General features: G+C 55.1%; 2 protein-coding genes across 4 annotated transcripts in view; both read right to left on the bottom strand.

The window, feature by feature from the left end:
* Window positions 1–746: 746 nt before the first annotated feature.
* LOC141969838 (bone morphogenetic protein 8B-like) lies at window positions 747–13,518 on the bottom strand. Its single transcript, XM_074925991.1, has 7 exons — window positions 13,089–13,518; window positions 5,888–6,080; window positions 4,924–5,072; window positions 3,997–4,191; window positions 3,297–3,376; window positions 2,823–2,933; window positions 747–1,449 (listed from the first exon to the last, which is right to left on the bottom strand). Exons 1-7 carry the CDS (start codon window positions 13,516–13,518, stop codon window positions 1,300–1,302), a joined length of 1,308 nt encoding a protein of 435 aa, XP_074782092.1. The 3' UTR covers window positions 747–1,299.
* Window positions 13,519–14,729: 1,211 nt separating this feature from the next.
* Window positions 14,730–24,570, bottom strand: part of MACF1 (microtubule actin crosslinking factor 1) — a 145,421-nt gene continuing 135,580 nt past the window's right edge. Inside the window, exons 95-100 of one of the 3 annotated variants that reach the window (XM_074926110.1) lie at window positions 24,118–24,135; window positions 21,777–21,997; window positions 19,358–19,595; window positions 18,689–18,799; window positions 16,702–16,825; window positions 14,730–16,343 (exon numbers count right to left, since the gene is read on the bottom strand). In XM_074926110.1, coding sequence (XP_074782211.1) covers window positions 16,087–16,343; window positions 16,702–16,825; window positions 18,689–18,799; window positions 19,358–19,595; window positions 21,777–21,997; window positions 24,118–24,135 — 969 coding nt within the window. In that variant the 3' untranslated portion in view covers window positions 14,730–16,086. The remainder of the gene's footprint in view (window positions 16,344–16,701; window positions 16,826–18,688; window positions 18,800–19,357; window positions 19,596–21,776; window positions 21,998–24,117; window positions 24,136–24,570) is intronic. The other 2 variants (XM_074926112.1, XM_074926111.1) reach the window with 2 other exon arrangements.

Here is a 24,570-nt window from a genome sequence, read left to right as displayed (position 1 = left end):
TCTGTGCAAACACCTTCAGCCACACCTTGAACCAGGGAGAGCCCTCGCTCAAGGGGTAGCTGAGGAAAGCCCTGGGCTTTCTCTCTGCAAAAGGCACCACGTTGCACGGAGCTGCGATTGCATCCTGAGCTGGATTTCATGTGGAATTAGTCAGCAGATAAAATCTTTCCAGAGAAGCGAGACCTTTTCTCAGGAAGCTGGGCATCGGCAGGGAGCAGATCTTTCTTATTTTGGTGGGTTTATTGGGAGTTTTTCCTTTGCGTTTGGCCAAGCCAGGTTCATTATTTGTTTAGTGACGCAAGGTTCCCCGGGTACCCGAGCTGAGAAGCAGGCCAGGCCGTTTCCTTTTAAAATCACAGCAAATAAGTAACTTAATTGTGCAAATAGCACAGGGAAGGTGCCTGGGGCCGGTGCGGTCGCAGCCCTGTTGTGAGCCCACAGGAAGCATCCACCGGTGAGCACAGCCGCTCTCCTGGCTGGGGAGACACAGCCTGACCTAAAACTCACATCACAACACTTTGGCAGGGCTCGTTTTCAAGCAAATAGGTACAATTTTAGCCGATCCTTGTGTATTTTTTCATTGCGAAATCCCGTCCGCCCAACAGAGCGCTGCTGTGCCGTGACATTTATTAAAAAACAAAGAGCAAGAGAAACTACGTGTTTACTTTCCAAACTAGGCGTTTATTTTATAACAGAGTTGTAGCTCAATATGGATTTTTTTTTTTTTTTTTTTCCAACTGGCTGAATTTTCTGAACTTTACGTAAACAGGAGCGGGTTAGTCAGCCAGCTATTTAATTGGCCGACGGTGTTTTCATTAAAGGAATTAAAAGCGCTCGGTAGAGGTGGGTTAGTTAGACATACATGGCTAGAAACAACCCCAGAGCAACTCAGATGCCGCCTCCCTTGGCCTAATTACCCTTCAGCCCAAACTGCCTCCACCGGAGACTGCAGCAGCCTGTGAGCCAGCAGCGTGAGGGGAAAACACATCAGCCACGAACAAAACAGACACGGAACCAGCCACAAATCCTCTCTTTCCTATATTTATATATATATATATGTATATATGTATGTGTCTCGTTAAGTGTGGTAAGAGAATAAAAATTTTATATTATTTACATCCACTTCTAGGAAGGGGTGGGAGGGATTTATTCTTACTATTTATTAATGGTCTTCGCTACGATGCAGCCCATGAAATTCCTCTTCCACACACGCAGCAGAAACCCAGTGTCACATTGCTCTGGTGGGGATGGGATGGGATAGGGATGGGGAGGGGATGGGATGGGCATGGGACCCGGCCGTCAGTGGCAGCCGCAGGATTTCACCACCATGTTGCGGTGCTTCTTCAGGATGACGTTGTTGTTGCTGTCGTAGTAGAGGACAGAGGTGGCACTGAGCTTCGTGGGGGCACAGCACGCCTTGGGCACAGCCTCGGGCTTCATCAGGTGGACCTGGGGGGATGGATGGAGCCTGTCAGCACCAGTGAATGTGGCTCCGGGCAGAAGAAAAAGCACCAACCAGCTCTTAACTGCAAAAAGCCTGGGTGAATGGGGAGATTATTTCTAGCTTTTTGCAAAAATATTTATTCTAAACTCTGGGCAGTCCTCGTTGCAGTTTATATTGGATCGGGGCTCGTGGCACTGCGCAGCCCCTTCATTAATTTGGGATTTCTGGGCCCTTTTCTCGCTGTAAATAAGCAAACGGGTAAAAAAAATAAATAAATAAGGGCAGCGTGGGTCTCGCTCCTGTGTGGGTGGGGGATGCTGGATGCTGTTGCAATAGAGATTCTCCTTCAGGGCTCAGTGCTGCCCTAAATTTAACACACCGCACTAAAATCTTAAGCACACAACACCCCTCTGAACACAGCTGTCCTTCGGCTTGTCCATCCCCTGCTCAGGACACACGTTCTCCCAGTAATTCGCTGTACAGCAGCAGCTGGGAGGCTCACAGGCTGCTGGACAGACTCAGCCCTTGCTGGCTTTACCCGACATGTGCGATTAATTTATTGCAGGGGCAGCCGAGCTCTCCCAGTTCGGAAGTCCGGTGTTTTTGCTGTCAAACCCTGCTATTTGCAGCACAGGCCGGGGCTGGCACGGCTCCCCAGCTGCGTTTGCCCCGGCGCTTCCCAGAAGGGCCAGATCCAGGCGCCAGGTGATTCACATCCTGCCCAAACGGCTCCGTTTCGGGAAGAGTGTTGGGTTGAGGGCTGATGGGTGGGTGTAGGGGGGAAGGGGACCCCTCCCCACCGCTGCCAGGATCATGCCCAGCCCCGGATGGGGCCTCTGGCAGCTTCGTTAATGCAAAAATTAAACCCCGCCAGGCGACACCTTCAAAGGCTCGGCCAAGGACTCGGCGCTCCCTGTAATTAACCGCGAACACCGGAGCTGGTGTGAGGCTGCCATTGGGAAATCAAACACTCACAGGGCAGGAAATTCCAGAAATTAAAGCACCGGCTGGGATGCGGGGTGGGTTTGGGAAAAATGGGGCATTAAAGCCTTCCTGCTTGGAATATGCTGAGCCCAACATTTGGGTGCTGAGCTGCAGCGGCGCTTCGTGGGACCTCGGACCAAAGCCTCGCACATGGCTGGCAAGGAGGAGGATGCACGGGTGACACGATGCCCTTCTCCACCAGCGGACAGGGCAGCACCCATCCCATGCACCCTCCGGGGCTTTAGTGGGAGCTGGAGCTAAACTGCACCCTCTGACCAGAATGCTTTCAAACCAAGGCATGCCCAGCCCCAAATCCAGCTTTTCATCAGGTTCTGACTGCTCCCGCAGGGCCCCCAGTGTCCCCCCCCGGGGCTGCCATCGGCGTCGCACTGACCAGGGACTGCAGGATGGCATGGTTGGTGGCGTTCATGCAGGAGTCCAGCGGGAAAGCACACTCCCCTTCGCAGTAGTAGGCTGAGTACCCCTGCGGGGCGATCACCCAGTCCTAAAAAAAAAAAAAAAAGGGTTTCCACCAGTTACGCCACGGGCTTCACCCTTTCTGTGCCCCTTCATCCATTCCCCACCTGCAAAAACAACCCAGCCAGCTCCTCCCCGGGCAGCTGTGCCAGCAGCAAGGGTTTATGTTGATTTTTCGGACTGAGCCGTGAGTTGTTCAGGGTCACTGGTGAGGTTTGGGGTTGTGGCAGTTCATGTTTGCCTTCCCCGCACCCAGCTGCCCTGCACGGCTGCAGATCACTTTATGGGCAGGAGAAGCCAGGCTGGAGAGAGCCCAGGGGGGGAAGATGATGGCTTTTGTTGGTTTTTTGTTGGTTTTTTTTTTCATTTACTTCTCCCAGTAGACAAGTACCAGCCAGCCGAGGTCCTGAAAGCTGACGTAGAGCTCATGGCGCCGGCAGACCTGCCGCCCGTCCGCGGTGTGGACATCGTCTGCAGAAGAAGGGGACAGGCAGCATCAGCCCCATGGTGTTGGCATCCCGCTCCCCCCGCCGCAGCCATCCCCGCTCAAGGGTGGGATTGAACCCGTACAACCAGGGTTAGGCCAGAGGAACAAAAGAAGAGAAGCCTCCGTTGTTGGATAAAGGGAAAATTTAATGTTCCCACATCAGGACAAGGGGATTGAGCCTGGGAATGGCTAAATCCCAGCTCTGCTCACAGAGGATTGGCCTCAAGGGGTTTTCCCAAGCTCAGTGGGCTCGGGAGAGCTGGGGCTTTCTGCTCCTCTCCTGCCTGACACCCTCCTGGGGTGATGCCCTTCCAGGGTGGCTTCAAAGCCAAGAGCAAGAATGCGATAAGTCTGACATTCAGCTATTCTGAAAACCCCACGTAACAGCATTGCCATGAGGGCATTCGCCCCAGACCCCCTGCACCTCCCAAACTGCAAACAACCCCAATCCTAAAAACCCAGAGTGCTTTGTTCTGCTTCTCTTGGGGCCAAAACTGGGAGTTCTGACAGGGCAAGGCACTAACAGAAAGTCCCTTGACCCTGGTGGCAGCAGAGCCCCGTGTTTTCCACAGGGATGGTTTCTTGCCAAAGCTCTTTTTCTTACCAAAAATTCCTGGCAGCTTGTTTGGATGCGGGAGGTCGTTCGTCTTCTTGGGCTGCCGCCTCCTCGGGGGCTTGGCTGCCCGTGTAATGCGTGTGGGGCCGGGGCTCGCCCGGAAAAACGTCACCATGAAGGGCTGCTTGGAGCGGGGTCCCCGGCGCCCCAAGAGCCCTGCCGAGCCCGGGTCGACGCTGTGCCCTACAGGGACAGGAGCACGCGGTGGTTTACTCTCAGAATAAACTCATTGCGTTAAAGCAAGGAGAAAAACATACAGGAAATTTGCAGCAGAGAGCTGTGGTTTCAGCATCCCAAGTGATTGGGCGCCCCCCCAGCACTCCCATTCTGCTGTTGCCCCCCAGGAGGGTGCGTGAGGGGCAGTACGGCCTCATCCTGCCCAGCCGTCACCCTGCGATGGTCACACAGAGCCAGTCAGGGGTTTAAACCAAGTGAGCCCCAAGCGACTGATTATCCCCTTTTGCCACTGGGGAGGAAAGCTCGGTGTGCTGGGAGGGAAGGGGGTGGATGGGGCACTCATGGCTGCGCTTCCTCCCCGCCCTGGGAGCAGAGATGCTCTTTGTGGCCCTCAGCACCGTGCCTGCACACGTGCAAAAGGCACCACTGGAGCAGATTTGATCCCGTGGTGAGAAGAGGGTTAATCCTCCAGCGCACACACACGAGGATCCCTCCAGGTAAGGAGTTCATTAAGTGCTAATGGGGTTATTACAGCCCACACCAGGAACCCCATTAGCATGAACGCCTTTGGGAGGCTTCTTGCCTGCAAACCCAACTGACTTCTGGCACCCGCAATTCTCCATCACAGCTGGAAATTTAAAATTGCAACGAGACGGACCCCACCCGTTGTGGCACCAAGAGGGCTCCAGTTCCTGGGCATCTGGCCCCAAACGCTGCTGGTAGGTTAGGCAGGCTTACCATCATCAGTCTCCACGTAGAGTCGCAGCCCCAGGTTGTATTTCCGATCCACTAACCAGTGGTTGCTGGCGGCCGTGACGTCAAACACCAGCCAGCCCTCAGTCCCAGCACGCAGGTCCTGGACATCCAGCAGGAACAGGTCAGACTCCCTGTGGAAATGGGGAAAAAAAATGAGCAGGTGAGTAACAGTACCCAAAGGGCACCAGCGATAATTCAGGGAAATGACTCCTCAGTGCTTGTGTCTGTACAGGTCCTGGCACAACAGGGTCAGGACGGTGGCTCCCAGTGCCTCCGGCTGTGCTGGACATAATGGTGACACCCTGGCAGCTGCCCTGGGAAAAGCATCCACCCAGCCCTGGCCGAAAAGCTGAGGTGTGGCATTGCCCGGTGGGAAAGCGTGGGAACAGCCGGCTGCGGCGGTGCTGCTGCCCTCGGCGTTTGCAGGGTGGTGGGAGGGGAAAGTGCTGGGGCTGGTGCTTACAGGGGATCCCATCCCCATCTTCATCCCTATGATCTTCACTCCCATCCCCATGATCTTCATCCTCATCCTCATGATCTTCATTCCCATCCCCATATCTTCATCCTCATCCCCATCGCCTTCCTCATTCCCATCCCCATGATCTTCATTTCCATCCCATGATCTTCATTCCCATCCCCATATTTTCATCCTCATCCCCATATATTCACCCTCATCCCCATATCTTCATCCTCATCCCCATCCCCATCCTCATTCCCATCCCTATGATCTTCATTTCCATCCCCATATCTTCATCCTCATCCCCATATATTCATCCTCATCTCCATGATCTTCATTCCCATCCCCATGATCTTCATCCCCATCCCCGTATCTTCATCCCCATATCTTCATCCTCATCCCCATCTTCATCCTCATTCCCATCCCCACAATCTCCATCCCCATCCTCATCGCCATCCCTGTCTCCTCCCCCATCCCCGTCCCCGTCACCTGTTGGAGTGCTCGGCGGCGATCTCGTAGATGCTGACATGGAGGGTGGTGTTGGCATGGCGAGTTACACCCCGCGCCTTGTAGATGCGAAACTCGGCGGCCGTCACCGACTCGCCCGTGGGCACCTGGGTCAGGTCGAACCTGAACTCCTTCCAGTACGGCTTCGGGGAGAAGATGTCCCGGTCCTGCTCAACTGTGGGGCAAAGGGGTCAGGGAGGGCTGTGCCCGGCTGCCGTGGCCTTTGCTGCACCACCAGCCTCCCCAACGGGCTGGTCAAAGCCTGAAGACACCCCCCAAGTCCCACTGACCCAATTTTCCCCCAATTTGGGGACAATCCCCACTGGCTCCGGGTCCCTCACTCTGCTGCGAACTCCCATCTCTCCTCTCCATAATTTTTATGCGCACAATCCCCCCCAAACTTTATTTTGCTGTAAACCCACCAGTCTTCCAGCGCTCTTTCTTTACTATTAATTAAAAAAAAAAAATAAAACAAAAAGCACAAAAGCTTGGCTACAGCGGGAGCACAGAGAGGCTGCCCCTCACGCTGCAGTTTAGCGGCTGCAGCCCTTTGCACTTCACCAAAGAGTGAAAAACCCACCCAAAAAGCCGAATTTTGGGGGTCAGCGGGACTGTCTGGAGCAGGAATTGAGGATTTTGCAAACCCTTCTGGCAGCAGGAGTGTGGGGAACAAAATCTGAACAGCCCAGGGCTTGGTGGGGCCATCGCAGGGAGTCACAGGTCCCCTCTCCCACAGGCTTTGGGCTGCTGAAATGTAAAGATTTGGGCTGCTAAATGTAAAGATTTTCAGCCTATGCAAGACTGAGGGCGGGGAGGGGATTGTCAGGTCACCCCTCTGCAAAAATAAAACCTCCCTTTCTACTGACAATACCTACTTTCTGCAGAAATCCAGTGCACGTTAGGAAAGGAAAAATCTGGCGATTCTTTTTTTTTTTTTAAAGTCCATAAAGAAAAACCCACTGTCTTTACAGTAATGCAGCCCCACACAGTTTCTCTAATATGTAATTATTTTCTTCAAATTGTTCTTTAAAAATCTTCCAAGCTGCCATGACTGAATATAATTAAAGTGATTAAAGCTCCTCCTGCTTCAGGCACAAAAGCAATGCAACAAATCTGACCCAGCGCTTACTTTTTGAAACAAATAATTAATTAACTGAAGGAGCACGTTTTAAATGCGATTTTTAACCCATTCTGGGGGAAAACACATTCCAGATTGAATACACCATAAAGTGGCCATCCCCATTTAGATGGGGGGAGCAGCACAGCGCACCCCTCCAGACTGAACGCTGAGATTTTAATTATGCATCTGCAGGTCTTTTTTATTATTTTTCTCTTTTTTTCTTCTTTTTTTTCCTTCTTTTTTTTCTTTCTTTTTTTTTCTTTCTTTTCCTTCTTTTTTCTTCTTTCTTTTTTCCTTTTCTTTTTCCTTCTTTCTTTTTTTTTTTTCTTCTTTCTTTTTTTTTTTTTTTTTTTTTTTTTTCTTTTTTAAAACCCCACATTCCCTCCAGCTACTGGGCTCACCACAAGTTATGTTATAAAAAAAGCCCGGGGCCAGGCGGGCAGGGGCGGATGCGGAGAGCGCTTCCTGCTCCCGTGGGGAGGCCGCCCGGCCGGCGGCCAGCTGCGGGCAGGACGATGCTGCCGGGAGCTGGATCTGGCCCATGCACCCCCTTGGAGGGGACACACACCAGCCCCCCAATCCTGCTGCAGCCCCTTGGGCTCTTTTGCGCTTTTCCATTTCTTCTACTAACCCATCACTAACGGTTTAACACTCCAGGGCTGTTAAAGATGCTGCCGAAGCTACCGACGCCTCACGGCTCTTGCAAAATCCTTAAATCCCCCCAAAACAACCAGAGGAATCACCTCTTTTTTTTTTTTTAATAAACCCCTGTGGGAGGTCCTGCAGTCGATCCAGCGGTGACCAAGGGTCAAAGCAGCATCCCCTTGGGTTTTTTTGGACACCTGGGTCACCCCTTTGCTCCCCGGCATCAGGCAAGACCCAACCAAATACCAGCTCAGAAATCATCGTGTTTTCAACAAAAACGAAGCTGCGGGTGGACCTTCATCCAGGGAAGGGCAGGGGGGAGTTTTGTGGCAGAGCCAAGGAGGTCACAGGGACCCACCAACACAGAAAAAAAAGACACCAGGGTGATTTTTGGCCCCTGGAGAAGGGTGAAAACCTTTGCTTTGTCATGAAATCTTCCCATCTATGTGATGGAGGAGTCAAGCTGAAGGCAGAGGTGGGGTGGGCTTGTGGGGACACCCAGGAGTGAGAAAGGCTAAAGGGGATGGCAATTAGCTCTGCACCTTGACGAAGCAAACGATCCAGACTTAATATCCAGCTGCCTAGTATTTGAGATGAGAGCCTAGCAGGAATCCCTGCTTTCTCCCCCATTTTGTGGAGCAGAAGAGGGAACCCCCTCGGAAGGGCAGGACCAAGGGCGAAGCGTCCTCTCCGGTGCCGACGTGGGGTTAGTTGGGGCAGAGGCGGGCGATGGGGGTGGGACTGACCACGTTCAGCAAACAGCACCCCGGGGTGATGCTCAGCAGGTCGGAGGAGGTTCCACATCACCCTGGTTTCTGGCAAAATTATAAACGGCTGCAAAATGACTGACCGTGCGCAGCGAGGGAGCACGTGGCGCATCCCGAAAGCGCTCAGCACCCTTTGCCCAGGCAGGAAAGTGGGTGCTCAAGGAAAGTGCTGCTGGTGATGGGGGTGCGCGGGCGATGGGCCCCCCCCCCAGCTGCGAGCCCGTCGCGCCTGGGAAGCTGCTATTGATTCGAGGAGGGTTGACTCAGCCGCGCCGCCAACCCTCAATTATCTGTGGGCGGATTATCCGGATTGTGGATGAGACACACTAAAAAAACCCAACCCAAGCTCTTTGGTCTCTTTGCCCCCTCCTTTGGCATTTACTGTCTCACCCCTAAGAGCTGCCGCATCTTTCCCCAAAGCTGAATGCCACGACTATGCCGCGTACTCCCACCACACCAAAAAAAAAAAAATCATTAAAAAAAATATATTATAGATGTACATAAATGGCTGTGGGGCCATGCAAGCCCTGGCTCCAGCTGGGCTGAGCCCTGCTGTGTGTCCCAGCCCCTGCGTGCTCCTGATCTCTTCCCAGAGATGGGGCGATGGGGCCGCCTGCCCTTCACCCTGCTCCCCAGGTTATTTTTAGCTGCACTTTTTCATTGTAAACTGTCTCTGTTTCTATAAACTGCGCATCAGTCATAATTACTGGTCCTGGCTGCTCCCAATGGTCCCCATGATCATTTCAGACACTAAATTAAAAGGAAATGCCAGGATATTCAACCACATCAAGTGCTCTGGATCCCAAAATAGGCTTAAAGGAGATGCAAGGAAGATGCTATCCTTTGCTTGCAAGCAGGAAAAAATAAGTTCCGGCGGCTTTCTGAAGTGGGGAGAGATTTAGGAGTTATCCGAAGGGCTGTGAAATGCAGCCGAGCCTCTGCCAGGCTCCCACTTTGTCTCACAAGTGCTTCCTCCATCCTCCTGAGATGAACCTGGGGAGCTGCAGGACACGGGGCTCAGCACTGGGCACCCCAGCCTGGCTGCATGTGGCTGCTTGGCCCCCATCTTGCATCCTCCCTGCTCCCCCAGCCCTACAAACAGCCAGCTGAGAGCACGGTGTCTCTGGAATGGGAAGCTTTCCCCATTGAAAACACACGCGGCGGGTGCGTAGGGAGCACCCACACCTCTGCATGGGCTCGTCCTGCTCCGCCGCACCTCCCTTGTGTCCCTCGCCCTCTGTGCCAGACCCACCGTGGACACCCGGAGGTGCAAATGGCTGCGAAATGAAGTCAAGAGTGGGAAAATCCTGTCCCTGCTGCTGACAGCAGTTGGATTTCGGTGGTGACTGTGTGGGGGTGAAGGTGAGCGCCTGCCTGGCCGCCGAGGCCAGCGCGGGGAGCAGCACACCCCAACTCCCTGGCTAAATTAAAGAGGTTGCCGTGAGCTCCCACCCCGCGCCAACACAGCACCCAGGGCACTGCAGCTTTTTTTGCAAAGGTGCCTTCCTGTCCCAGCGCTCCCCGGGAAGCCAGGAATTGCCAGAAAGGTGTCAGGCTGCGGGCAGAGCTGCCCCACGGCTTCACCCAGATGGGCCGCGGGGGGAGTTTGGCCACATCCCGGGGCAGCGACGGATGCTGGGGAGGGAAAGGGAGGATGAGTGTGTTGTGGTGCCGGCGGGTGGTCACAGGGGGCTCGGGCACACTGCAGCTCTGCGAGCCTCCTCCTCACCTTCCCGTTACAAACCTCTCTGCTCTGTGATTATACCCTGCACATAACCGTGACTCACAGCCGGTGGCTCAGCCCTGGCCGAGTAGAAATCTCAAAGCCCATCCTAACCCCAGGCTTAAAAATACAACCCACCTGACTCCTTCAGTTAGCGCACAGAAATAGCACGGGTCAGGTTTATATGAAATGTTTTATCTCCGTGCCGAGAGGCAGCGAGCAGGACGCGATGGGTGGATCCACCATCACCAAACCCAACTGAAGGTGCCCAGTGGCCACCCACGGCCTGGAGGCCCTCGTAGCCCCCGGCTTTACCACTTGCCCAGGCCAGCAGGCAGGCAGGGTGCTCTGCCTGCCCGAACCAGGACGTGTTTGTGCGCCGGGGAGGTTTGTCATTCCCTCTTCCCAGGAAAAAGGTGTGCCGTTGGGAGCCGCGCTCCGGCCCGGCTCACACAGCGCTACGTGGGGTGGCTGCGAGCAACGAGGTCCAAGTGCCCAATGGAGCACAGACTTACCCCATTTGCATGACCCATCAGGGTAATTGTGCAGCAAATTATGCATGCAAATGAAAGTTAGCCTTCTCCCACAAAAATTTATTTAATTAACATGAAGGGGCTGACGAAGCCGCAGAAATCAAAGCCATTCAAATTGAAGGCTGGAACTGTGCGCCCCAACTTTCCCGGCTGTTCCAGGAGCACTGGGAAGGGGAGCGGCGCCAGCACCCCTGAGCCGGCACCGACCCCTCCCCGGAGGCCCCCCCCCCCCCCCCCCCCCCCCCCAAACATCCCACTCTTGGCTGTCATCAAACCTGGCCATTTCAAAGCACTTTTTGGTGCTCGTGCGTTGTCTTGAGTGTTGAGGGGAGCTGGGATTTGGTGCCTCAGCGTCGCCTCCCTCGGTCCCGGCTTCCCCGGGATGCTGAGCCCCCACATCCTCAAAGGCTGTAGATGGGTGCTGGGTGCCTGCTCCCCTGAGCACCACCCAGAGCAGCAGGATCTGTCCCAGGAGCTCTCTGGACCCTTTACACCCACACGTGGCAGAGGGGAGGCAGGAGAGGACTCAGGAGACGCCGTCAGAGCCCTCACTCACTCTTCCCTCCTCCCTAGGGTGCAGGTTCCCTCCCTGTCTGGGACCCCCGGGGAGGGTGTCTCCCCATTTTCAGAGCACTGGCTGTGGGGGACCCCGTGCGGGGCCTGGAGGGGTACAGGGGAGGTGGTGCTCTCCTTTGGCACCAAGCAGCAGCCAAACCCAGCCCTGCTCTGAAGAGGCATCCCCAAGCCTGAAACTCCAGTCCCATCTGTGCCTCACGGGCCAGGACGCTGCCCCGAGCTTATGAACACCCCCAACCTTGGCACAGATGCTCCCCAAAAGCTTTGTGCTTGGCCTGGAGAGGGACACCCAAACGCCCCTTAAAGCTGTGAGCACTGGCAGGGAAAAGCTGCGTATCCAAACGCCTGGTCTGTGCGTCCCGCTGCGTTCAGGCCACCCCAGTGCCTGCGCATTTTTGGGCGAGGGGACCCCTTGCACCCCGAGTGCTTGCGTCCCCACCGATGCTGGCTGGAAATAGCTCTGCCGCTCACGCAACCGCCTGGAAATAGGACGGTGGCTGGAGCCTGGCATTGCTCAGTAACCAGCTGGACGGGATTCCAGCAATAATTAGCAACCTTGAGGATTTTATTTTGAACCGTGATTCAGTGGCCCACCGCGGGGAATTCTGTCCACCCTGCTGCTGGCACGAGAGCGCTGCTGTCCTGCCTGCCCCTCCCGCTCGCTCCGCAACCGAGTCCCGTCTGTTCCCCGAACCGGGGAGTGCGGGGGGGGCGACGCAGCTCCCTGGAGCTGGACGAGCCCGTCTGACCCCGCGGCGCTTTGCAGCCTCCCTCGGAGACAGCGTTTGGGGGGGGCAGCCCAGTTCATTGCAACTTGGGGACAAGCTCGCCCAGTTGCCCCAGCTTGGCCCCAGCCCTCAGCCCACCCTCGCTGCACGACGCCCCCCCCCCCCCGCTCTCCATCAGGGCCCGCAGCGGCTCTCTCCCCGCACCCAGGGTGCAGCCCCAGGGCCACCGTGTCCCCTCCCGCGGTTATTCAGCTCAGCTCTGGGCAGAAGAGGCTTTTCTCAAGAGGGGAGCACGGAGAAAGCACCCCGGCACCGGGGGATGCTCGGAGCTGTCGGTACAACGGCTACAGCCCGCGGCCAAGGGCTGGGCCAGGGGCCAGGCTTGGCTCGGGGTCAGTTCAGTGGCCCGGGCTGGGCTGGCAGCGGGGGCTGCGTGTGCTGCTCCCCGGTGCCCCCCCTCGATGCCTGCCCGGTGCTCCCCGGTGCCTCCCCGGTGCTGTGGGTGACGACCCGGGGCTCGGACTCCGGTCCTGCCCGTGAGACCCGGTCCCCCCCCGGTCCCCCCCGCAGGCTCCGGTCCTGCCCGTGCGCCCTGGTCCGCTCCGGTGCCCCCGGTCCTGCCCAAGCCGTTTGGATCCTGCCCGTGTGTCCCGGTGCCCCCGCAGCTCCGGTCTCCCCGGTGAGTCCCGGTCCTGCCCAAGTCGCTTAGATCCTGCCCGCACGTCCGAGTCCGCCCGGTGCCTCCTCAGGCTCCGGTGCCCCCGCACACCCCAGCAGGCTCCGGTCGCTCCGGTGCGTCCCGGTCCCCCCGCAAGCCCCGATCCCCCCGGTGCCTCGGCAGGCTCCGGTGCCTCCAGTGTCCCGGGAAGCTCCGGTCCTCCCGGTGCGTCCCGGTGCCCCCGCACTCCCCGGTTCTCCCCGATCCCTCCCGGTGCTCCGGCGGGCTCCGGTGCCTCCAGTGCCCCGACAGGCTGCGGTCCCTCCGGTGAGCCCCGGTCCCCCGGCAGGCTCCAGTGTTTCCAGAGCTCCGGATACCCCCGCGACTCCCCGATGTCCCCGCACGCCCCGGTGCCCCCCGGTGCCGCTCTCACCCAAGTTGACGAGACTGACGACGGTGTCGGCGCGGCTGACGACGCTGCCGGGCGGGGGGCTCTGGGTGCTGAGCCCGGTGAGCACCGGCCGCGACACCGCCGCCTCCTCCTCCTCCTCCTCCGCCTCCTCCTCACCGGCCACGGCGTGGTAGAGATCCAGCATGAAGAGCGGGGCGGCGGCGGCGGGGGCGCGGGCGGCGGCGGGGGCGCGGGGCCGCGGCCGGCCGGGCAGCCCCAGCACGGCCAGGATCTCCCGCTGCACGTCCCGCCGCTCGCCGCCGCTCAGCCGCCGCTGCAGGAAACCGGCGGCGTGGAGGCGGCGGCGGAGGACGCTGCCGTTGCCCAGCTGCCAAAGCACCGCGGCCGCCCAGAGCAGCGCCAGGGCCCGCCACGGACCCCGGCCCGCCGCCGCCCCGCGCCCCGGCCCCATGGCACCGCCGCCGCCGCCCGGGCCGCGCCCCCCCCTCCCCCCCCCCCCACACCCCCCCCCCCCCCACACCCCCCCCCAGCCCGGTGCGGTGCGGGACGGCCCCGGGCACGGGCACGGTCCCGGCCCCGGCCCCGGCCCGCCCCGGCGGGGCGAGGGAAAGGGACGGTCCACGCCGGCGGCACCGCCCCGGCCCCGGCTCCGGGACGCCCCGGCCCTCCCCGCCCCGCGGGCCCCGGGGCGCAGCGCTGGGCGGGAGGAGGCGCGGGCAAACGCCCTGGGGGTGCGCACCCGGACCCACGGACAGACAGACACCCCCGCTGGCACCCACCCCTGGGGATGCTCACCCTTAGGAGCACCCAAACGATGCTCATCCCCGTGGGCACCTGCCCCTACCGACACCCGAACCCGCGAACACCCCCCTTATGGACACTCACCCCCACTGAGACCCAAACCCGCGGGCACCCACCCCCACAGATGCTCACCTTTGTGAGCACCCAAACCCTTGGGCACCCATCCCTAGGGACGCTCACCCTCGTGGGCACCCAAACTCATGCACGTACGCTCCCACTGACACCCAAACCCGCGGGCACCCACCCCTACAGATGTTCACCCTCATGGGCACCCAAACCCCTGGGCACCCACCTCTATGGATACTCACCCCCACTGACACCCAAACCCGTGGGCACCCCTCCCTTGACACCCAAACCCGTGGGCAGTCACCCCTACAGGTGTTCACCCTCGTGGGCACCCAAACCCATGAACGCCCACCCCTACGGATGTTCACTCTTGTGGGCACCCAAACCCACGTGCACCCAACCTGTGCATCCACCCTCACAGACACCCATTTCAGCAGCACCCATCCCTATGGGCACCCCCCCAATGGGTGCTCACCCTGTGCACCCACCCCCACGGACAGACCTCACCGAGCACCCACCTGACCAACACCCAACCCACCACGCAGGCAAACACCCACCCTCATCCGTCAGCCGGCGGGCACCCACTCCAGCGGTGGGCACCCACCCCACCCAGCACCCTCGCCAGCACCCACCCACCCACCTGGGCCTTTTAATTGTGGGGCTGGTGGTTCCCTGCTCCAGTTCTGCAAGGAAACCCGGGCGCAGACACCCCAGGGCTGGCGCAGCCGTCGCCTCCTCGCACGGGATAAACAGCTCCAGCTCTCAGACTTAAAAAGCTAACACTGTGGAATAAAGTAGGAGGCAAGATTGTTTATTACCGCAAGCAATTTTAATACAAAAATGTGTCTGGTTTTTAAACAATTCATTGGTAGAGCTTCAGTTTTGCCTCAATTTAAACCAATTGAGAGAATCACACAGCAACACGGTCAGAACCGGAGAGGAACAATATTTAATAAATACAGGAGCTCTGGAGAGCCCACTCCCCCGGCCCGTCTCCTGGTCACTTGGTCAGTTTGATTTTATTACAAAGAAAAAGTAGCGTACAAAAGCGAGACAGGACTTGTAGCAAGTGTGCTGGTGAGACTCATTTCAAGGACAAGCAACTGTGCGTGTAAGTCCAGATTTCTTCTAGGAGCAGAGGTCACATCAATCTCAGCCTGGTTGGAAGTGGAATGACCAGTTAAATAATAAATAGGAAAAAAAAGAGATGCAGATAAATAAGTGATTCTGTAGGGAACACCTTGGTCTCTCAGGCCATCAATCCAGAAGAATCCTCTAATCTGTCGGCCCCACCACCGCTAAGGGACGTATCGGAGTGATCCAGACCTGCAACCTCACCCGCGCGCTCTCCTCCGGCCAGCTTCAGCGTGAACCCCCTCCCCAAACCCATCACCATCGCTTTGCTCTTTACAAACGAAGTTGTCGGGACAGTATTTTCGAGACAGCAATTGTCATGACCTTCGCTGTAGTGTGTGCAAATTTTTATTAAGTCAAACTCCGCTTTCTTCAAGGTAAAACCACATAGCTTTAAAAAAATGGAAACATAAGCCCCAAGTCCCCTCACCTCATGTTTCTCTGGTTGAGGTATCTGTGATTTACAAAAAGAGAGTTCCTTGAACACTGTAGGATTCAGGTCTTTGTTTTTAAATATAATTTACCTTGCTGAGACAGCAAGTTAAGTTTATAAAGATGCATTTAGGAAACAATCCTAAAAGATAAAGCAGGTTCACACCCTGCACCGCGCAGAAATCCTATTTATATTTTAGTTTTTCTTTACACTTTCACATCTTGACCTTTTTTTTGCTTCCTCTTTTTTTTTTTTTTCTTTTTTTTTTTTTTTTTTTTCTTTCTTTCCCACATTTCAGTTTTCCAGGCCCCTCTCTGAACAGGGGTCACCGAGAGGCAATTTTTATCTACATAAATATTCACATGAAAATAGTAACTTACAAAAAAGGAAAAAAAACAAAAAACAAAAAACCAAACCCCAAAACAAAAAACCCAAATAAGGCAGCTTCATAACACAACTTTCTTTTACACTTTTAACAATATAGTTTCTCCCATTTAGAATAAATATACATCCAATGTACGTAGCAGGGTTAAAAATTGGACACAGGTTGTATTTTCTTTCTTTCAGGAGGGCGTGGGTACAGTATTATCTTTTAGGGCCTGGTGTTTTTGGGGTGGCAGTGGTTGTTTTCTTGGACATGGTTGGGATTTTGGAGGGTTTGGCCATCCCCCGGCGCGAGCTGCCCTGCCCGCCGGCCACGCTGCTCTCCGAAGTGTCCGAGCACGCCGACTGCGTTTCCAGAAGGTCAAAATCGGAGGCGTCGCTCCCCCGCCGGCTGCTGGCCCGGCTGCCCGTGCGGCTCCCGGCGCGGCTGGTGGGACGACTGGCTGTTTTTTTAGGATCTGCGAGGGGAGCCGAGAGCGCTGTGAGCAGGCTGAGGAGGAGGAGGAGGATTCCTCTCCATCCCCAGACCGACCGGCACCCAAACCCCCAGCACCGCTGCGGCTGCTTCCAACCGCCCCCCCAGCACCCCTGGATCGGGGGGTTCAGCACCAGAACTGTTTCATTTCTGAGATTTTAACAAAGCAGCAGCATCTGCGCTGCAAAACCGCCGCAGCATCTCCTCTCCCAGGCAGGACACAGCAGTGGCCATCAGCCCCCTCCACTCACTCCAAGCTCCCAAAATATTATTTTCTCTGCCAGTTTAAGCAAGCAGGAAGAGCAGCGGCAGGAGTTTTTTGGTTTTTACACCTAACTTACCTGCCCGACTGGTTTTGGCACCTGTAGAGACGGGTGAGGAGCTGTTACTGGTGTCCCCAGCCAGGGAGGTTCGGCTGGAGTGGAAGGTGGGTCGCTTCAGCTTGCTGCCCGCCGAGGGGGTCACCTTGGGAGGAAGCACACACAGAGCATCTTTCAGGTGTCACCTGGGCTGTAACGGGTCAAGATCACGCCCGAGATCAGCACCTCGGCAAAAAAGCTTCGGATCTTTAAGGAACACCCATCTTAATGGTCAAGGAGAACACAAGTTGTCGTTTCAGCAGCGGTTAATAAAAAAAGAAAAAAGCTTGGATCCTGAAAATCCGGAGGGCAACGGCAGTTCATGCGCCGCGGGCTGATGCACAGCTGGTTGTTGGAAAAAAAACCCCGTAAGAGCAAAGCTGCTATCCAGCCAGAGGACAGCATCATCTGGGTTCAAAAGCTCCACAAAGAGAACGTGAAATCTTGTAAAAACGGGTATTTTGGCATCTAAGCAGCTCAGGACCATTTTGGAAGGTCAAATGCAACAGGGTGTCGTGAGAAACGCGTCCCGCTGGAGGGAGGCATCAGCACAGGGTGACTGCGAGGTGGAGGGACGTCACCCTGCGGCCCCGGGGGGGGTCCACGCACCCAAGGGCAGACAAATTTTAAGAGCGAGGCCACCAGTGACAAACAGGGACACAAACCACGGCGACACAGCTGCGGTCGCCTCCTGAAACGGTGCTTTTCCTGACCTTTAAGATGTTGCAAAACGCAGGGAAAGCAGCGCAAGAGGCAGCTCCGCTCCCGCCGCTGCGGACGAAAGCGAAGGGGAAGGTGCCAGCAGGGCGAGGGCACCTGGATCCAGCTGGAAAGGGCAGCTCCAGTTTCTGGACACCAACCAAAGCTCTTGCGTTTGGGGCAGCGCTGCGGGGTGTCCCCTGTCCCCCGGGGCTTGCGGGGACATCGCTGCAGGGACAGCTCCAGCCCTGCTGCATCCCCGCACAGACGTACGTTAACACCAGAGGGCATTTCCCAATGAGCTTTAAAGCAACAGCTGGGGAGATTTCTCTCCGTCCCCTGCAATTTTGGGATTTTTGGGGAAACTGGGAAATCTTGCAATGTCATGAAACTGGAGCTGCAGTGGGGGAGAGGAGGGTGGGAGAGGGGCAGCCGGGCAGGGGGCTCCCCTTCGGGCACCGCAGGAATTCAAATCCATTAACACGTGATTGCGAAGGTACCCCGTCCACCATCGGAGGTTTCGATTCTCGTCCTTGATCCTACTTTATAAACATGTTAACAGCAGCAAGCAGGCAATTTAGAGCAACTGGGGAAGTGCTTCTGACCTTCTGACGATTTAAAAAGAATTCCTTTTCTGCGTGAAAGCACCCCCGAGCAAAACGCAGTTATTTTGCCAGTGAATCACCGAGATCTACCCAGTATTTCTCATCGCCGATTCACAAGGTCAGGAAAGTCCACAGGGAGGCTGAAACTTTAGGGAGATCAAAATCTCATCCTGAATTCATCCTCCTGGGAGCATCAAGCTGGTGACAGTGCCGGACACACCAGACGTGCTTCAACACAGTGATAAAAACAAGCGCTTCATAAAAATGAAGGCGACGTGGTTACTGTGCATGCGCTGTAGCTGATTTTCAAGTCTCAACTCGGCTGCCGGATTTCAATTTTTTAAAAGCCAAACACAGCTGCTTTCCCATGCTTAAAAGCTTTTAAAGCTTGGAATTTTTTTTTTTTTTAAAGCACAAGAGGATAAATGTCGCTCTCTCTGTTTGAAAGCAGGTGAATGTGAGTTGCAAGCCACCGTGCTTTATGTTTTATTTAATCCGAGTTAGAAACCCATGAAAAACGCTAACAGTCCGAGCGCTGGCGGTGCTAACAAGCGCTGCTCTACCACAAGGAAAGCGTTAAAACAGGCAGGGGAGCAGGAACTTCTCCGTGCCAGTGGCACTCCGGCCTGTCAGCAGGTCCTTGGGGCTGTGAGACCATACTCTACCTCGGCGCTCGGGAGCTGGAAGTCGGGATAATCGAATCCCCTCAGGGGGGTGCCCGCTTTACTGTTTATCAACCAGGGTTTGTCATAACATCGAGAGAAGTGATGTGGAGTCTGTGAAATGGAAAATCCAAGGAGGGGGGGGGGGGAGGGAGAAGTAGGAGTGAGTTAAAAAAAAGAAAGAAATGGAAAAGTATTTGGAATGGGGCGAAAACGGCACTAAACCGAAATGAGAACCAAACAGGAAATATATAAATTAAAATAAAGGGAAAAAACCCAAAGGGTGATGAAATAAGCCATGCATGGGTGAATGATGTGGTGGGAGAGACGATGGGTGATGGCTTCGTCCTGCCAGGCTGTGGCCTGGCCCTGCCTTGGGGACCAGGAGCCTTCGGCTGCACGACGAGCGCCGGGGACCCTCCTGAGGAGCCACGAGCATCCACACTGGGGCTGAAAACCTGTCCTGCACCATCCCACCCCCCCACCCCGCAGGGACAGCGGGCTTCTCCCTGCAGACACCATGAACGTCCCCTAGAGACCGCAGTAACCATCAAGCCCCAACCTTCCTCCTCCTCCTCCATACACCTGCAGCTCCTGGTTTCTCTGGGAGGGGTTTGGAGGCTGCTGGTTTCTAAAGGAGAGGAGGAGGAAGGTGCCACGCGCGAGCCCCACCTTGGCTCCGCTGGCCGGAGTGGCGGGAGAGGATGGCATGGAGGCACAGCTGTGGTTGCTCTGGCTGGCGCTGGAACTGGACCGCGTCGGGGAGGCTGCTCGGGAGGAGGGTTTTGATCTTCGGCCTCGCGACCGGAATGGCGTCATTCCCTGGGAGGCTCCTTCTGGCAAGATGAATTTCTCTCGGAGTTCAAGGTTGGTCCGTCCTCGTGCTGGAAGGGGACAAAGGAGAGGAGACCTGAGGTTTGAACGAATCCAACATCGTTACCAGGGCTCAGGAGGCGCCAGGGGTCGGAGCACGTGTCCTCCCGATGTCTCCCCAAGCCCATCTCCCCGCTCTGCCCTAACCACCTCCTCCCATGGATCAGCTCTTGGAGAAATTGGCCAACTAAGAGCTGCCTGAGGCCCATGAATTCATACTGGATGCTCTATTATTCTCTTGGGTCTTGGGGAAAGCATCCTGATGGTCTTTAAACACAACCATGTTACAACAGTGGCCAAGGTCACCTTTAACATGGCTTAAAAATAGTAAAAGCAGCTTTGAAGGGTTGAGATTCTGCTCTCTCACAGCTCTGGGCAGCTCTTCAGCAATTTTTGAGGAGAGGTGAGAGAAAAGTGACCACCATTAAAAGCCAACTTAAAAATTTTCATCGAAACGCCTCAGAGAGCTGGAGGGTCTCCCTCCAACAAGAAAGGGGCAACCAAGCAGGCAGAAAGCCTGTGGACTTCAGCTCCTGGGCCAGCTGACGTGGGTTTCATGCTCACGGTGTTCAAAGAGAGAGCAAAGGGCATGCACCGACCCTTAGGGGACATGGGAGTCGATACATGATGGACCAGAAAGCCAAGAAAGCAACTGGAGAAGGGAAGCACCACGCTAGATAACCAAGGGATGGAAATAACCTCGATGTCAGCGCTGTAAAACATCTGCTGCAAAGCATGAACGGGGGAGGCTGGAGGAGCAGGAAAACCTTGGAGGTTCCCCGGAGCGAGCGGCACAGGCTGTAAATCCTGCTGCTTTCAGCAACAGCGTGGGACAGCAGCAGCAAGGAGTGGGTAGGCAGCAGCTTGAGGAAGACATATCCGAAGCAATTAACATCTCGGAGACCCCAGTGAGACAGGGACATATGGAGCACAGACCTAAGCTCTCCAAAACACACAGCCCTGATGCACTTCACTCCCGGCCAGCCCCCCTGGCTAATCCTTCTCTGTCCCCCGGTCACAACTCTCAGCCCATCGCAGCAGAGAGTCGCTTCCAGCCCCCAGCTCTGGCCACGATAAAACCTCAAGTCAGAAGGTTCTGGAAAGGAGGCAACTCCGGTTCTCTGCACCCACGCTATGTGACCCCAGCCTGCGTTATCCCAACCATCCCTCCCAAACGTGTCCCACCAAACGAGCTCCCACCAAACCCTGCTCAGCCCTAAAATCCCAAAATTTCGGTGGTTCTTCCCTTCCAATGTGCTGCTGCGTCTTCCTTAAGCTCAGTTCATCCAGGAGCTTCTTGCACTTGAATTTTCCTGTTTAAATGCTGAACTGAAACATCTTTTTTCTTTCAGTGCTGGGCTGGTCAATCTCTGGGACACACTTGTGTAAGGTGACACTTATTGACACACTTACAGCAGGCTGTGGTGCACAAAATCCCCTAAAGAAATCCAGCCCAGCCCTGAACAGCCCCACAGACAACAATGTCCGAAGGCATCCCCTTTTACAACTCTAATCTGACATGTGGTAATCTGGAAAAAAGAAGGGGGGGCCACATTCCACCCTCGCGGGCAGAGCTGGGGGAAAGAAAGTTAATTTAAGGCACTAGAAGACCCAGCACCAGCAGCACCTCTCGCTGCAAACAGGTGTTTAAGGTGCCTGGTACTGCACACCTCAGGGTGTCCAAATTAGTTCCTTATGCCACTGCTCCAAAGACAAAATGAGCTGAGAAAACTTGTATGAGAAATACATCAGAGAGAAATCAAGTAGTTCAAAGCGACAGGAGAAATTCTCCTTATTCACTAGGACGAGCTGGACCATCAGTGCCCCGTGGTCACAGCCCTGTGGGGCAGTACCACAGATTCACAGACCCTGGGCCAGAGCATCTTCTCCCCAGAGTGTCTCTGATCAGGATTTTACCATCTCCTGGCTTTAAACCTTTTGAATTCTGTCAGGTCAGCTTTATCAAGCTCACTCCATCACCCCCAGCCACACGTACACACCGATGGCTTCAAAGCGAAGCCGAGACCCCCAGCACGGCAGTGCAGCTCCGCTCACCGGGGTCTTAAAAATAAGAAACACAACCCATCCTTCTCCTGCTCCCAAGACACCTGGCTAAACGCTGTGAGAGTTGATCCAGTATTGCCAAATGTCATGATTTTAAGTCCTGTAGTTTGCTCTGGATCCGTTCCCTCCAGCTCCTGCCTGTTACTTGGATAACTCAGACCCTCTCCGGTCATTCACAGTGGCAGCAGACCAAGTTCTCAAACTCCCCTTACCCGGCGAGAAGACACCAGTTGTATAAACCCCAGGAACTGCCTTACCTCTGCAAGGATCATTCTTCACTAAAAATTCATCCAGGGCCATCCATCCTCCACCGACGCGAACCATGACCGTGCTCCGCAGGATACGGACCAGCCGCAGCTGCTGGGAATCGCCGAACTGCGGAGCCGAGAAACGGTTCAGACAAGGGGGACACCACGAGGGACACTTGGCTCCTTCTCACAGCAGGCTGCACCAAATGCTTTTATCCATCTACTGAATACCTCTAAATTTTCTCCAGACAGGTTCTTCTGGGATAAGCGCAGGCCAGTACCAGTTTACAGGAGTTTTTCTGCTGCGCGGTTTTAAGATGATGCCGCTATCCAAATGCTTTAGTTTTAAAGCTGGGAGGAGAACTTTTTAGAGCAGCAAATAAGATTTTGGAATTTGGTCTTTGGATAGGTTTTACCAGCCAAAATTGTATTTTTGTCCTTTGATTTTGAAGGAAATAGAGGCTGGCAATGCAATCACCCTCCTGGTGCAGCCCACGTGGAAAAGAGTCGGCTGATTCAGACCCCTGAGTGCTGGTGAATCAGCAAGGCAAGCAGTGCTGCGTCACCGCTGAGCCAGAAACCTCTTATCATCAAGTCTGAAGCCCAGGGATTTCACTGAGCCTCAGACTTGACCCCACCAGCCAGAAAGCCCCCGCTGCAGAGATCACCCAGTGAGGATGTTTCGGTGAGTGCAGAGTGATGGGAATCCAGGCAGGAATCCCGCAGCAATGTTGATTAGTGATTGCAATGTTCATTAGTGATTTTAAACACCTGCAATATCAAACAAGTGCACCCTGAATCAGAAGCACGTGTCTGTTTTTCAAAGCTCCCTAAATCTCCTGGACAGCCAAGTCCAGGCTCCTGGTTGCCGTCTGCACTGGGCAGGTGGCAGAGCTGGTGCAGGACACCGGGAACCTGGCTCGGATGTAGCAGTTCTGCATCCAGGTCTACCTGCTGTGATGAGAGAACAGGGGAACCAGGCTTTGAAAGCAAGACCATCTTCAGACGAATTAAAAAAAAAAGAAAAAAAAGAAAAAAAGAAAAAAAAAGCAGCAACATTTTCCCTGGGACGCAAAACCCAAGAGATTAAATGAAAACAGAGAGTGCAAAGCCATGCTGAGACGGGTCATGGCAGGTGGAGGGGAAGGAGGTAACAGCGTCTCTGACCCTCCTTCCCGCAGGGAGATGGGACCCTGGGCCGGGCACTGGGGGCTCTCCCTGCTCGGGGGTCCTACCAAAACGTGCTGGTCCCAGCAAAGAGCCACACTGGGCACAGCCACGGTGCCCGCGGGCAGGGAGAGGGCAGGGGAGCTGCCTTCCCTCTCTCCGGGCTCTAGTTCTGCACCAGGAACAAGTCAGTTCTCATTTCCACTGCCACAGGTACGTTATTTTTTGGTTGCTGTTGAAAACGTTTCTCTAATCAACTGCCTAAATTAAAGCCAGAGCTCTCTTGGATCCATCCACTGCCAACATCCAAGTCTGTTTCTTTTTGGGCATGTTTTTGGTAGGGCAACATCATTCCACATGAAAAAGATGCTTTTCTATTCGAGCGGGGGCAGTGGGCACATCTTAACAACACCTGATGCCTCAGTCCCGTTAAAAAATAAAATAAAATAAAATAAAATAAAATAAAATAAAATAAAATAAAATAAAATAAAATAAAATAAAATAAAATAGCTCTGCCCCCCCTCCAACCAGCCACACTCAGGCACGCTGCCCCGCTCATCCCGGGTCGCGGGGACACATGCAGGTTTTGTGAGCCTTGCTCCAGTTAGGAGTTACTCAGTGGGTGTAGCAGGGATGAGGGTTTAGTTATCGTTACCCAGGGGATTAAAGGGTGGACTCGGCATTCTCATTCCACGGTGATTGCGATCCAAACCCACCCAGAGCCTGGTACAGCCCTCGTGCGGGTAGTTGTACCCCCGCGATTTCACCTGGTTACCATCAACACCCCCAGTGTATCCGAGAAAGTAGCCATGGAGAGAAAAATCTGTCCATTTTTGTCAAATCCTGCTTTTTCCATGGAACTTTTATCTTTTTTCTGCCCAGTGCAGTCTTTTTTTGGGGGGTGGCCCTCCCAGCTCAGGCACTCCCCTGTACCAGGCTCTGCTGAGCAGTGCTCACAGATCACATCCTCCCACAGCAACAAAGGACAGAGCAGCATCACAGGCACACAAAGCTATAGGTTTTTTTAAAAAAAAATAAAATAAAAAGAGGTGAGAGACAGCATTGCAAGGCAAACTGTACCTGATTGCCGAGGAAGAACTATGGAGAGAGAAGAGTTGTGGAGGGAGAAGGGATGGGGAATGGGGGCGGGGGGGAAGGAAAGTCAAGAGGAAAAGGAGGGGAAAGAAAAACAAGAAAAACATTTATGGGATTAACAGTGCAATAACCATGAAAACTGTTAACTGCAGGTCGTTAGAAATCTGTGGGGTTTATGCTATTTGGGGGTAGGGTAGAAGCTCGGGGAGCCTGGGCTGGTGCAGCCAGGGGTTGGGGGGGGGTGAGGGCTGCAGCTCGGCTCCTCCCAGCCGGAGCATCAGCCCCCAAAGCATCGGGCAGGAAAGCGGCAGCGCTGCTGCCAGCTCCTGTCACCAGTTCACCTCGGTGAACGATCTGAAACATAAACAGCGAGCTCGTTACAAAGAGATTCTTTAAGGAAATTATTCTCCCTTCTTCGGGACCGAGCTAAGAAAAACA

The sequence above is a fragment of the Athene noctua genome, chromosome 24 (assembly GCF_965140245.1).
Source record: "Athene noctua chromosome 24, bAthNoc1.hap1.1, whole genome shotgun sequence".
NCBI lineage: Eukaryota > Metazoa > Chordata > Aves > Strigiformes > Strigidae > Athene > Athene noctua.
The sequence above is the reverse complement of the archived record's forward strand: the minus strand, read 5'-3'. Positions and strand labels throughout refer to the sequence as shown.

What these genes read in the sequence shown, in the direction of transcription:
- LOC141969838 (XM_074925991.1), bottom strand. Translation starts at nt 13,518, where the DNA reads ATGGGGCCGGGGCGCGGGGCGGCGGCGGGCCGGGGTCCGTGGCGGGCC. An exon ending in GCCGCCGAGCACTCCAACAG is followed by an intron (nt 5,073 to 5,887) that starts GTGACGGGGACG and finishes CCATTTCCACAG; the next exon opens with GGAGTCTGACCTGTTCCTGC. An exon ending in TTCAGGACCTCGGCTGGCTG is followed by an intron (nt 2,934 to 3,296) that starts GTACTTGTCTAC and finishes TTTTTTTTTTAG; the next exon opens with GACTGGGTGATCGCCCCGCA.